General features: G+C 47.2%; 1 protein-coding gene and 1 pseudogene across 1 annotated transcript; one reads left to right on the top strand and one right to left on the bottom strand.

Moving 5' to 3' along the window:
* Positions 1-571: 571 nt before the first annotated feature.
* LOC119295742 (probable xyloglucan endotransglucosylase/hydrolase) lies at positions 572-4147 on the bottom strand. The gene is made up of 3 exons (XM_037574198.1): positions 3755-4147; positions 3458-3651; positions 572-1126 (listed from the first exon to the last, which is right to left on the bottom strand). Exons 1-3 carry the CDS (start codon positions 4043-4045, stop codon positions 727-729), a joined length of 885 nt encoding a protein of 294 aa, XP_037430095.1. The 5' UTR covers positions 4046-4147; the 3' UTR covers positions 572-726.
* LOC119295743 lies at positions 1511-3451 on the top strand (annotated as a pseudogene).
* Positions 4148-13537: the final 9390 nt, after the last annotated feature.

The raw sequence follows: 13537 nt of genomic DNA, 5'->3' as shown, positions 1-13537 counted from the left end.
TAATTTACTATTTATAATAATGAAAATTAAGGTTCGGGGCTTTAAAATAACCAACACTAGTGTTCACTGACAAGTACCATGAGAGTCTGGCTGTCCCACCATTGCTGGCGAGGTCCCTCGCAAACGAAAATACAATGCCACGTTAGTGCAGTTAATGTGTAGCGGATGATGAGTGTCCAAGTGAAGCCAGCACCACTCCACCAACTTCAGTCAATACGATTATACTACCTTCGTAATTTTGATCCTAGGTTTAACTAATAAAATATTAATGTATGTCATCAGAAATTATATAGTTGGATTCGTATTTGAATATAATTTTTAATGTATTATTTTTGCTATGTACTTTCTCTGTAAACTAATATAAAAGCATTTAGATTACTAAATAGTAATCTAAATGCTTTTATATTAGTTTACTAGTTATATTAGTTTACTAGTTATATTCAAACTAATATAAAAGCGTTTAAATCACTAAAATATAAGAGTATAACTTATATTTTATTACTAGTTAAAATCATGGTTAAATATGATCTTAAATATGATGAGACTAATAAACCAGGACAGAGAGGAGAGGTATCATGGATGGGCAATCAAAATAATATTAATAAAGTAGGCATGAGCATACACACATGTAGTGTAGGGATACAAATTCCTCGTACTACTACGTCTCACCGACCGCACCGCGACCAGCGGCACAACAACTGGTTGTACTATATCATGGTCGCTGGCTCAGACGTCGCGGTCGCGCTTGCACTCGGGCGCCATGGCGGCGTAGCGGTCGTGGTCGGTGCAGTAGTTGTAGATGGTGTGCTCCTTCCTGACCCAGGCGAGGCGGCGGTACTGCGCGGCGTCCAGGTCCTGGAACTCGGGCTGGTCCCACCAGCGGGCGCCCTGGGTGGCGCAGAACTTGGCCTCCGCGGACGCCTCGCAGCCGTCGACGTGGAAGCCCCGGTAGGAGGCGACGAAGGGCGCCTTGGACCAGTCCGTCTTCTCCCGCCCGCCCCGGGTCGCCCAGTCGTCCGCGTTCCACAGGCTGGAGTAGAGCTTCATGGGCTGGTCGAACGGGTACCGCACCCCGAGGTCCTTGCTGTTCTTGAACACCCGGATCGGCGTGTCGTCCACGAAGAACCTGCATGCCCAATGCCCAATGTCACGTCACAACCGCCCTTTTTCTATTAATAATCTCGATTCATTCATTTCTTTTTCTTCTTTTGCGAGGACATTTTTACAGCGCGTCACACATCGTGTCCGGTGCTCAACTTTGCAGAAATTCTGCATGGACGGTGCAGTGAACTAAAGGGCTGCACGCGCCACCCCATGAGCCTGCCTAGTACTCTGCTCTCTGGGGCATGCCTTGCCTGGAGCAGTGGGCCCAGGGCAGACCAACATCTACCTTTGGTAGGAGTACTGTTCAGGACATGCACGCGCCCCGGATCGATTGCACATGCGCGGCGATTTTAGGTGCCGTGCTGGTTTTTTAGGAGTAAATTGCACAAAAGTATCACAATTGGGCATTGAAAGTATATTGATACCAAATTTGGTAATTTTTACTATGTCAGTATCAAGTCTGAGGCTAGACGTTATAAAAAGGTCTAAATCGCGTATAAACGCGTATTAACGGTGTATCTGACCGGCGGGGCCCGCATGTCAGCGGCCGATGTGGCATTCTTTTTGCAGAAACCCCCCGCACAGCGGCGCCCGGTCTGGATTGAGGGGATAATCCATGGAGCCCGAGCTCCCACTCGCATCGCCACGGCCATCGCTTGCGCCGGAGCTGCCCCTGCTCGCACCGCCGCGGCCTCTGCTCGTGGCCTCCACCGTCTCCTTCGAGGCCTCTGCACAACAGAAGCGCCTCCCTCCCCCCTTTCCCCGTCCGAGCTCGAAGCCATCTCCGCGCTCATCCGCGGCTCATCTCCGAGGGCCAGGTCCTCGCTGCCGGCCGCCTCCTCTCTGCGGCGCTCCTCCTGCCCGGCTCCCCGGAGCGCCTCCCGTTCCCTCCGCTCGTGGACCACCTCCCTCCCACGCTCACCCCGGCCTTCGCCCTGCTCACCGCGCTCCGCCACTACCCCGTCCGCCCCTCGCCTCTCCCGCTCGCCACCCCGCTCCTCGGCCACCTCCTCGCGATGCGCCGCGCCCACGAGGCCGCCTCCGTGCTCCGCTGGCTCTGCCGCCCCGACTCCCCACGCCGGCCCGACGCCGCCACCTACGGCATCGCCGTCGCCGGGTTCTGCAGGCTCAGGGACCCCAGGAGCGCGCTCGTCGCCCTCGGCGAGATGGCCTCCGACGGGGTTCCGCCCTCGCTGGAGCTGCAGGAGGCGGTGCGGGATGCGATGCTGCAGGACGCGAGGATCGAGGAGGCGTGGGCGCTGGAGGAGGCTATGTGGCCGCCGGAGTCCAAGAAGACGGGAACCAAGGCGGTGCGTCAAGAGAGAGAGAGCTTCGGGTGAGAGAGAGAGAGAGAAAAGAAAAAATGGAAGGAGGAAGAGAAGGAGAGAGGCAGGGTGCAGGGATGGCCTGGTCCTGGTCGCCGGTGGTGGTGTTCCGGTGGCCGGCCGGCGGCGCGGCGAGGAGGAGGCCAGGGCGGGGCAGGGGTTACGGGAGGCGAAGGAGCTCGGGCTCGGGCTCGAGGGGGTTTCTGCAAAAAGAATGCCACATCAGCAGCTGACATGCGTGCCCCGCCGTTCAGATACACCGTCAATACGCGTTTGTACGTGATTTAGACTTTTTTGTAACGTGTAGCCCCAGACTTGGTACTGATACGTAAAAAATACCAAACTTGATACCAATCTGCTTCCAATGCCTCAATTGTAGTATTTTTGTGCAATTTACTCTGTTTACGGATATTATGCATGTTGCATCAGCAGTACAGATTTTAAAATATCATGTATTATGGGACTAGCTCTCGAAGGAGGGAGTATAAGTTATATGCTCATAAAATACAAAACTCTATCATTGTAAATGTTTTTGGATACGAATAAAATGACATTTTTGGGCACACAAGTTACATTTTATATTAATTAAATATGTGGTTAAAGTTAGACTAAAAAATTTAATAAACCTTTCACGCAAAATCTCGTAGATTGGTTAACTAATCAGTTCCAAACATCATTAACTAACTAAAACTCCTTTTCTCATTTGTCACAAATAAACTTTTTTCATTTGTCACAAATAAAGGGGAAAATAACTTAGGCACGGTGCATTAACTTTTACTCGTTTCTTGTTTCTTGAAATATAAACCAATAAAAAATATGAGATGTGCATGCTTTTAATGATTTGAGAGTATCAAACACAACATGCAATGGTTAATTTGTTACATGCAATGCTATTAATTAGCAAATAAACATTACATTTTCTCGTTTCCTTCTTTCTTGATCACGATGCACAACCTAAGATCGACTTATTCGTCTAGATGAAGGGAGTAGTAGTAAGCAGGAAGACGAAAGGGGGATGGAAGAGGTACGCGATCATGTAGAGGTTCCAGAGGACGGAGTAGGAGTGGTAGTCCTTGGTTGGGTCGAACCAGAGGTAGATCCTCTGCTCCCGGTCGCCCTTGCCGCCAGAGAACACGTTGGTCTGCAGGATGTACGGCTGCCCCGTTCTGTTCCCCAAGAACTCGAAGTCGATCTCGTCGTGCTCCGAGTTCTGCGACGACAGCTGCAATAGCAAATGCAATCCAGAAGCAAACCATCACTTACATTACATCCTAAGTACACCGCTGCACCGCACAAGGGCGAGATGGAGATGAACGGAGGCGTACGTAGAAGGCGGTGACGGTGCCGGCGGAGTCGCCGCCGACGAGCTTGATGTGCATGCTGAAGTGGCCGAAGAGGTAGGAGCCCCGGGTCTGGAAGCCCGTGCCGGTGGTCTTGTCCAGGGACAGCTGCACCTCCCGCCCGCCGTTCACGTAGTGGATGTGGTCCTGCGCCCACGTCGGCACGTAGTTCTTGTCGAACGGCACGTCCACCGGCTTCCGGGGCGGCGCTGCTGCCACGCCGCGCAGCAGCACCGCCGCCGCCACGGCGAGGAGGGCCCCCGCGGTCGCCTTCATTTCGCCGGCCGGCCTCTCTTCCTCCCGCTCTGTTTACTTCTTGGCTTGGCTAGTGTGCTACAAACAATGGGCGAGTGGTGGATACTAAGATGAAGAAGTCTGTGTGTATTTATAGCTAGTGTGATTTGAGCTCACTAGGTTCTTGCAGTGCTATACATTATTGGTTTGCTTGGCGGAATAAAATTAATCCGTTTTGACGTGGCACTAGATGAACATGATGGATGGAGCGATGGCAATCGAGTGATGAGTGAGCCAGCTGCATCCAGTGCATGGGGACGCTGTGGAGTGAGGTGCTTGCGAGGTGCAATGCTTGTCTTGTGCGTGTCAGGTTGGCCCAGTGCGAGCAAATCAAGCATGGCTGATTGATCCACGGATCATGCACCTCGCAACTTGCTGCCATTGCCACTGATTTATTTGCCATCGGATCGGAGTACAGTACGTTTTTTTTTTTTTGATTATAAGTATATGTATGTTGAATCGAGGTAATATCAGAATTTCATTCGACAGACCAGCCTTTTCGTGTTTGCAGCATTTGCTGTTTCTTCTAGTATTCTGTAGAAGGCTCATTTCTGAACCAGATTTTGAGGAGTTGTTTCAGATCAGTTATTTTGTGAACTTGTTTTTACACGAGTTTTTGAAAGGTTGATGATGCCTTTAAGGGCCCCAGCTTTGATCCGTTCTTGTGCAGGTCAGGTCTCACACACAGCACAGTGGCTGGCAGGAATCAATGCAGGTCACATGGGTGTGCATGTTGCAGACTCGCATCACAATCAGGAGCTGTCCCGAGCGCGAGCGGAGCGCGAATCTCCAAATCTATCGCCACGCGTGCCGCGGTCGGGTCGTGCTGCCGGAGCAACGCTACCGACACAGACCCGTTCCTTTCCGGTGGAGTCGAGGTACTGCAGCTAGATCCATGGGGTCATTCTGTGATTAGATTAGGGTAAGCAGCTGGACTGCATTTCAATGGATTGATTGAATGTAATGCACCGCCGGTGAAAACACTTCTATGTACGCGGCACGCCGAAACTGTCATACAGTCTATGGTGCTCGCTCTCCCCGCTAAAATCTTTCTGTGGCAGATTTTATCCAGTAGTATTATAAAGCTAGTCGTACCACTGAGCAGTGAACACTGTGGTGTGCATTCGAGTTTCCACATCCGTGGTTGCTCGTGAGTCGTGATGGCATGCGAGCCGTTGGTCCCATGTGATGTGCCCATGTGTTTATCTACTCGTGATGTGCCCATGTGGTTGTAGTTTTTTAGAACAGAGGCGCTTGCCCGGCCATAGAACGAGGCCCTTACGAGTATAAACGTTCGAGCACAACTAGAAAGCAAAAACGAAACAAGCAAGCCGAAGTGAAAAAAATGAATACAAGCCCGTAAGCGGATACATAGCGTCGGAGCGCTAGTCCAGATCAGGGTCCAACCGATCGCTCTCAAGGTAGCGTGGGCGCTTTGCCGACGTCAGGCAAAGTTGCTCTATGAAGCGCGTCGAAGCTCAGTACACTTTGCCTGTACCCTTCCACGAGTCCTTCGTCCTGTCGCTTTGCCTAAAGCTTTCGTAGCTGTAGGAAAGACATCATTTTATATAGCATATCAGCTAGATGCCTGATAAAAACACCCTCTATTAGCGCTTTACTGCGAGTGGTCCACAGAGACCATGCTAGAGCCCCAAACCCTAGCCACGCCATCCTCTTATCTCTCCCGGAGGTTGCGGCCGCACGCCGGTAAAAATCTGAGAATCCACTTGGGTTCCATGAGGACCCCGTCGCCGATCTAACTGCACTTCACATAAATCTAGCCATAATACAACGAAACAGGATATGATCCCGATCTTCGTTATCGCCACACCACACACTTCGGCCGTCTCTCGGGCCGTGTCGCTTTTGTATCTGGTCCCCGCTCGCAATTCAATTACGGGCGACTTGCCAGAGGAAGATCTAGATTTTGGATGGCATTCGTGTCCCCCATAGGCCCGACAAGTCGCGTGGAGCCGCCGACTTGAAAATCTCCTTGTATAAGGATCTCGTGGAAAATTGTCCAGACGACTCGAGTCGCCACGCGACCTCGTCCTGTCCAAAACTCACGGAATACCCTAAACTCAACTGCCAAGGAGAGGTCTCCCATCCCATGCGCTAAAGCTCTCCGTGGCAGTCCCAGAATGGCGATGGATGAAGGAAAAAAGAAAAGTGGCGCGGGTAACGAGCAAGGATGTCGCCATGTCTGGGCATCACATTTTTCTACTACTACATCCGTCGCCATCTTTGGATTGGTCTTCTTTGTAGTTTGTGCCAAATTTGGATCAAAGATCTAACTAATAAAATGTTAATGAATTTGTATTTGAACATAGTTTCTAATGATATAACGTTTATGACATGCATGAATATTTTATTAGTTAAATCTATGATCAAAATTTGGCACAAAATACAGTAAGGACCGATAAACCAGAACGGAGGTAGTACTTTCTAGGTTAACCACACCAAGCGCTAGTGAGCCAGTGCCATCTGTGCCATCTGTTACAAAATAACTTGACCAATCTATCATGTATGGTCCTGGCATTGGATAGGGAGGTCAATCCACGATGACCGGCGTCACATGCCGCGGCTTCCACCCATGTTACCCGACCCTTTGGTTGCGCCGTGGCTCGGCGCCAGCCATGTCCACGCAGAGCCTGGGAGCAAGAGCAACTACGGACACGTGCGCGCGCCTCGTTTTTCTTTTTTAAAGGGGCGGCCTCTGCGTAACAAAATCCTATCACACAGACAAAAAACTAAAAAAACAAAATACAAGGAAACATGTATAGTTCATATAACGCCTAAAGCGGAGGTGGGTCAATCCTAAGATCATGCAGCTATCCATTTAGGTAAAAGTGTCCCTTGCCATATTCTCTAATCATGTACACACCTCCGTAAACAGGTTTCGATTCTCCACGCGTTGTACAGAGGACCATAAACGAGAACCGAGCTCATTTGCGATTTTGTGTTGTAATAGCATCCACATCCGGGCGCCACAAATCCGTCTCAAACGTCCGGGCGTGTCTCGGGCGGGCTAACCGGTCACAAAAAATCGACTGAGCCGGCCGCATCAAATGGGCCTCAAACGTCCGAGCTGATCGACACCCCTCATATCCATCCAAAATCTAGAGCGGATATGGGGCGGCCTGAGCACGTCCGCCTGACAAGTCCGGTCCACCACCGACCCCACGGTTGTCCCACAAAAGTACCCATCCAACTTCCTGCTCCAAACCCTAGCTCAGTTCACTCGCCTCTCTCACTCCGTCCTGTCCACTCCTCTCCCCCATTCCGATCCAATCCAGAGCAATGTCGAGGTCCGGCAGTGACTCCGGCTCCGACCTCGACTACGATGAGGAGCTGGCACTCCGCATTGCCTTGGAACGGTCCAAGATGGACACCGGGGACAGCTTCGGATCTGCAGCGTCGCAGCAGCTCCTGTGCCAGCTCTACCTCCTCCGACGACGACCAAGATCCTCCACCAGCCACAGACGCCTACAGCTACACCGACGACCGAAAGGGCAAAGGCCCATTGCGGAAGTCAGATGGATATAGGGTGTCGGATATCGTTTTAGTTGTTGATATCTAAGAACTTGTCCGGCGACGGAAGTCAAATGATCTTTTGGATGATGTCAAGCTCGTTTAATATTCGTTTGCAGCCGATTTTGTTGTTCGTTTCCAGCCGCTTTTGTTGCCTGTTTTTTGATCACGTAGAGTAGCTCACGTTGCATGTATTGTATGGATATAGGGTGCCGAATATGATATCAGATGTGAAGAGCGAAATAGAAGGCGTGCTCGGTCAGTGCCCGCGGACGCGCCCGTGCGCGTCCGTGGGTGTTTGAGGGGCCGAATTAGCCCATCACGGCTGTAGATGCTCTAACACGGTGGTCTAGGTGCAATGTAAAATATGTCACGTCAAATTTTTGCTTTGTTGAAACAGAAAAAGAAAAGAAGTCGGTTGTAGGATTAGAGCATGGTTAATAACAGAGCCTGTTGCTGGCTATATACCAATGGCATGTCACTTAAAGCCTTCATAACAGCTTCCTAGTATATTTTTCTTGAGGATCTGCCTCCTAGTATATTAGATTGGTTGTAAACTAGCTACTAGTACTTAATGCTTGCATGTGAAAGGAGAGAAGACACACACTAATTGGTGTAAAGGAGAGGAGCGCTGGCTCACACAGATGCATCCGGGCTTGATTTCTTGTTTCTTGGGCTGCATCCGGCGATAGCTCTAGATCCCACTCCCTTCTTTTTCCTTTCTTCTCTCTATTTCAGTTATGATTTTGATGACATGAACCTGCTTATGGCCTGCTGACTGGATACTATTGTACTTGCTCTTTCAGCTAGCTGCTGCTGCACAATCTTAAACATCATTTGTGAGACAAAAAAGTAGGCCACATGTCACTAAGTAGCATTCAAGTATGCCTAACTATTATACAAGTTGACTACTTGACAGGCTACAGGGAATGTGTCCAAATAATAAGATTTTTGGTGCGCAAGACCATAGGCTCCCAAGAGCCAAATTGAATTTTTGGACTAAAAGTTAACATCTTCATAAGTACAAAGCTTGGTAATAGAATCCCTCAAGCAAAATACACTCGTTTGTGCACAACAAGATTACATTTCCTTCAACCATAACTTCTAGTCTATACTATATAATCTGAAAACATCAAAAATAAACTGAAAATTGGATATATCTTCTATAACACTATCCACATCTTGCTCTGTCGGTTTGGATTATAAAAAGTACCATGCCAATATCTTGAGCTATTTTTAGAGCCTGAGCACAAATCTCAAAAACCATGGTAGAAATGAGAAGGGATGAGAAAGCCAGGGGCACGGAATCAAACATAAAAGAAGATGAAGAAAGCACAAGGTCAAGTTGTTGGTGGCTCAGGTGATGTGAGGGCTGGAGAGCAAGGGGGGCAGGTGGTCTGGGACTTTACTGAATACACACAAGTCAGGTGCTACAATTGTGGTAACCTTGGACGCCTTAGAACTATGTGTGAAAGGCCAAAAAGATGTTTCATTTGCAAAGCGTACACACCAGGTATATACTTGTCCACTTAGGAAAAGGCCGCATCAGATGGCAAAGTATGTTGGAAGAGCTGCTCCAGGATTAGGTTTCTACCATCTGGAGACTTCTGATATGCGGCAGAGTTCAATAGGAAGTATGAGAAACTATGGTGTGGTGTATGTGGAAACTAGAATGGTCAACAAGGAGGAATTGGCCTAGGAGTTTTGTCCAATATACAAAACCAAATGTCCATGGCAGATTAGGGCCTTGGATGAGTGGTCTTTCTTGGTCCAATTCCCACCTCACATTTCTGTTGAACAAGTGGTTGGAGGTGTGGAAGGAAGAACTAGTTGAGATTGACAAGTTAGAAGAGGTGTGGGTCCAAGTGAGGTGGTTGTTGCCCAAGTGGTGTGAGTGGGCAGTCATAGATCAGTGTGTCTCTTCTTTTGAGTTGCTTCTGGAGATTGACTAGCAAGGAATGCTCCAAGGGTTATTTGAATGTGTTAGAGCTAAGGTACGGTGTAGAGATCCAGCCAAAATACCTACTAAAAGGTTATTTGAAATTGAGGGGAAGATTTTCAAGGTTCAAATTGTTGTAGAAGTGCCCGCCAGAGATAAGAATGAGAAAGAAAAGGGGAGTGGTGAATTTGGAGGAGATAAAAGTGATGAGAGTAGTAAAGATCAAAACATGCTGACTGATAAGGGTGATGGTCAGGATGATGAATAACACCTCACTCCGGGCGGTAGACAGAACAAAAGCAAACAAACTAGCTCAAGGAGTTCTACAAGGGGTAGTGGGCAACAGAGAGGAGAGAGCACGGTTGAGGAGACAAATAACCAATCAAAAAAAGTTATCTTAGAATGTGACTATGGTTTAGATGCTAATGACATAATGCCTAATGAAAAGGGTGAAAAAAATAAAAAAACCACCTTTGTCTTCTCTGAGATGCAACTGCTACAGGAAGTTGATGGAGATGGAGGAATTTGTAGCTGATAGAGAGGTTCCAGAGGATAACATGGAGGAGGAAGGGGTGCAGGATGAGAAACTTTCAGACAATCTGCCTGAGGACATCATGCCTGATATCATTTCCTTTGGGGTTGCTGAAGATGATCAGATGCTTGGGTGTGATAAAGAAAAGAAAGGGAGAATACAGAAAGCCCGCAGGCTGTGCAAGCTTCTAGCAAGAGCTCCAGGGTGGATATATCTCAAAATATGGTGGACAGGGATGTGTTGCTTAAGATGAAGAAGAATCTAGAGTTGCCTCAAAACATGAAAGATATTGCTTCTGGTAAACCTTTTAATGTGATTCCTGTAGATGAAATTGATAGTATGACTCATGATATTTGTGTGATCATTAAAGAACAATTGATAGATAAAGGTGCTTCTAGTGATAACAATGGTGTTAATAAAGATCTTGATAGAGACAGATTAAATAATGAGAGTGATGATGAGGTTGGTAGGGTTATACGAGTTTAGGCTCAAATTAAGCATGGTAGATGGGGCAAGCACCCTAGAAAAAGGTTGCAATGAAATACATCTTCTGGAATTCTAGGGGGATTTTAGCCCCAGGAAGAGAGAATTATATTGAGGACCTCATATGGCCTTTAAATCATGTTTTAGTAGGATGTCAAGAAACTAAGCAGGATAGTTTCTCTAAAAAAATCTTAGTAATTTAATGGGAAATAGGAGTTTTGACTGGAATTTCCTTCCATCTGTGGGTTCTGCAGGTGGAATTTTAGTAGGAGTGGATATAGATCATTTTGAGATAGTTAGCTGGGAGATTTAAAAAATTATGTTAGTGTGGTTGTTAAGGATGAGAGTAGTGATATAGTTTCTAGAGTAACTATAGTTTATGGTTCTGCTTATGAGGAGGGTAAGCAGGAATTTATTTCTGAATTACATTCCTTGTCTCTTAATTGGAATGGGCCAACTATTATTGGTGGTGATTTTAATCTAGTTAGAAATCTGGGAGACAAAAGTATTTTTTTTTTGAATTTTCACCGGGGGAGGAGGGGGAGACCCTCCACCACCTGAATTATATTCATTTGCCTATAAGGCTTTGCAGCCTTTTTGCAAGATGGGTTCAAAAGAACCAAAATTACAGGGGGACACAGAGGAAGAGATAAAGCAAAAACAGTATACGCCAAACAAACAAACAGGGGAGAACAAAGAGGGAAGACATATCCCAGCACAACACAAAGCACCACCAATGTGATCGAATGACATTGGCCAGTCGAACCAAGCCAAGACAGTGCACCATCGATGCAATCGAAAGGCTTCATGCATCCGAGAGTGCACAACGCCACAACACCACCTGTGCCGAGGGTGCATTCGAAAGGTCACGCGAGGCCGAGACAACGCCACGGCGCCTATGTGCCACAGGCGAAGTCAGCATCGCCAAGCAAACAAGACCATGTCACTGCACCGTCGACGCAATCGAAAGGCTCCGCGCATCCGAGACTGCACAACGCCGCGGCACCACCTGTGCCATGGGGCACATTCGAAAGGTCACGCGAGGCCGAGACAGCGCCACAGCACCTGTGCGCCACCGCCGCTCTCGCTTGGCATCACTGGAGAGACAAAAGTAATGGTAACATAGATTTTAGATGGGCTAACAAATTTAATATTTGGATGGATATGTGGTCTCTATTGGAGATTAACATGTCCGGTAGGAATTATACTTGGTGCAATAATCAGGGAAATAGAATTATGGCTAAGATACATTGGATCTTTTGCACTACTGAATTTGATGTTGTTTATCTCTTGGCCAGCTCTAGAGTGCTACCTAGAGTAGGTAGTGATCATACTCCTGTAATTTGGGACTCGGCAGTGGACTAAGTGCAGAAAAAAATAGTTTCAAATTGGTGAAGTGATGGATTACCAGGCGTGATTTTAAAGAGCTCGTAATCAAGGCTTGGGCTAGCAGATGTAAGTCTGACAACCTTGTAGATTGCTGGTAGCATAAGGTGAGAATGTTTAGGAGGCTGCCTAGAGGAAAATGTTGAGGCCTTCCTTAGGAAGAATAAGAATGAACTCATGATAGAATATGATGCTCTGGACATTAAGGCGGAGGCTAATAATCTGTCTGATAAGGAGTGTGAGAATATGAACAATATCCTTAGAGAGCTTCGTGAGATGTGGCAAATGGAGGAGATTAAAGTTAGGCAGAGATCTAGGGATCGAGATATAGTGGAGGGGGCAGGAATACTGCTTATTTTCAGGCAGTGGGTAACCAGAGAATGAGGAAACATGTGATGCATGTGTTGGATGACACTGAAGGTCCTGTCACTGATAATGTGGGCATTAAAAAGATAGCTATAGATTATTATAAAAATCTTTTCAAGTGGGAACCTAGACCTGACATGAACTTAAGAGAAGATTTCTTCAATGAGGAGGAGAAAAATTCCAAGGAAGAAAATGACAGATTAGAGAGTAGATTTATTAAGGAGGAGATCAAAACTGCTATGTTTGGTTCTTACTCAGATGGGGCTCCTGGTCAAGATGGGCTACCTTTTATGTTTTTTCAAGTGTTCTGGGATGTGATTAGAGATGATCTCATTAGGATGTTTCACTACTGCAGGATGGTCCAAACGCGACACTACGATTAGAGACCCTTTGACGAAACTGTGTGTGATGCCATAATCGCAAACATGGGTGTAAAAAACCGTAAAAAAAGGTGCAATATATTTGGGATGACAGATGCATCAAACACGGTTCAGATTTTAGTTGCGTGTGCGATGTAGAGCATACAATTCAGTTCAATTAACTATTTGGGATGAGGAGGAACAAAAGAAACGGGCAGCAAGATAAAGGCGTGTGCGATATATAGCATACGGTTCACTAGGATGAACTGTGTGTGATTAGGCAACATAATGGAAATGGTTCAATTGAACAAGATGTGTGTGATACACGGCAAACATGTCCATAATCAGAAATGTGTGCGAAGACCAATAATTACACAGACGATTGCTGCTAATAAGCCATGTGATTTTCTCTGTCTACAGTAGAATAACATGTATATATACATGTAACTGAAATAAACATCCAATTACATAAGTGACTATACAGATCATTCGCAGACACCTCAATAAACAATTGCATGCATTCTAAAGTAGGAGAAACGATCGTCTAGTCATCTACTTCTTGTGACGCTCCCGCCACTGCTATATGGCTCGATCCCTCATCTGGGTTAGGAAGAAGACAATTCCTCATGTCAATGATCTGCCTGTACATCTCGTAGCTTGTGTACGCGTCCATGGCCGCGTACTTGACATGTTGTTCATCCACTCTCTCATGCCACACACTGTGCCAGGCGTTCCTGTCCTTATTGCTCTCATTCTTCATCTTCATGTAGTTGGGGTCGATGATGGCTGACGCAAGGTCAACCAGGGAGTTCAGTTTGTTTTTGTCGCTGCCCCAGACCTTGTAGTCACACTGGATGTTGACAAGATTCGGGCATTTC

The sequence above is a fragment of the Triticum dicoccoides genome, chromosome 4B, assembly GCF_002162155.2.
Source record: "Triticum dicoccoides isolate Atlit2015 ecotype Zavitan chromosome 4B, WEW_v2.0, whole genome shotgun sequence".
Lineage (NCBI taxonomy): Eukaryota > Viridiplantae > Streptophyta > Magnoliopsida > Poales > Poaceae > Triticum > Triticum dicoccoides.
The sequence above is the reverse complement of the archived record's forward strand: the minus strand, read 5'-3'. Positions and strand labels throughout refer to the sequence as shown.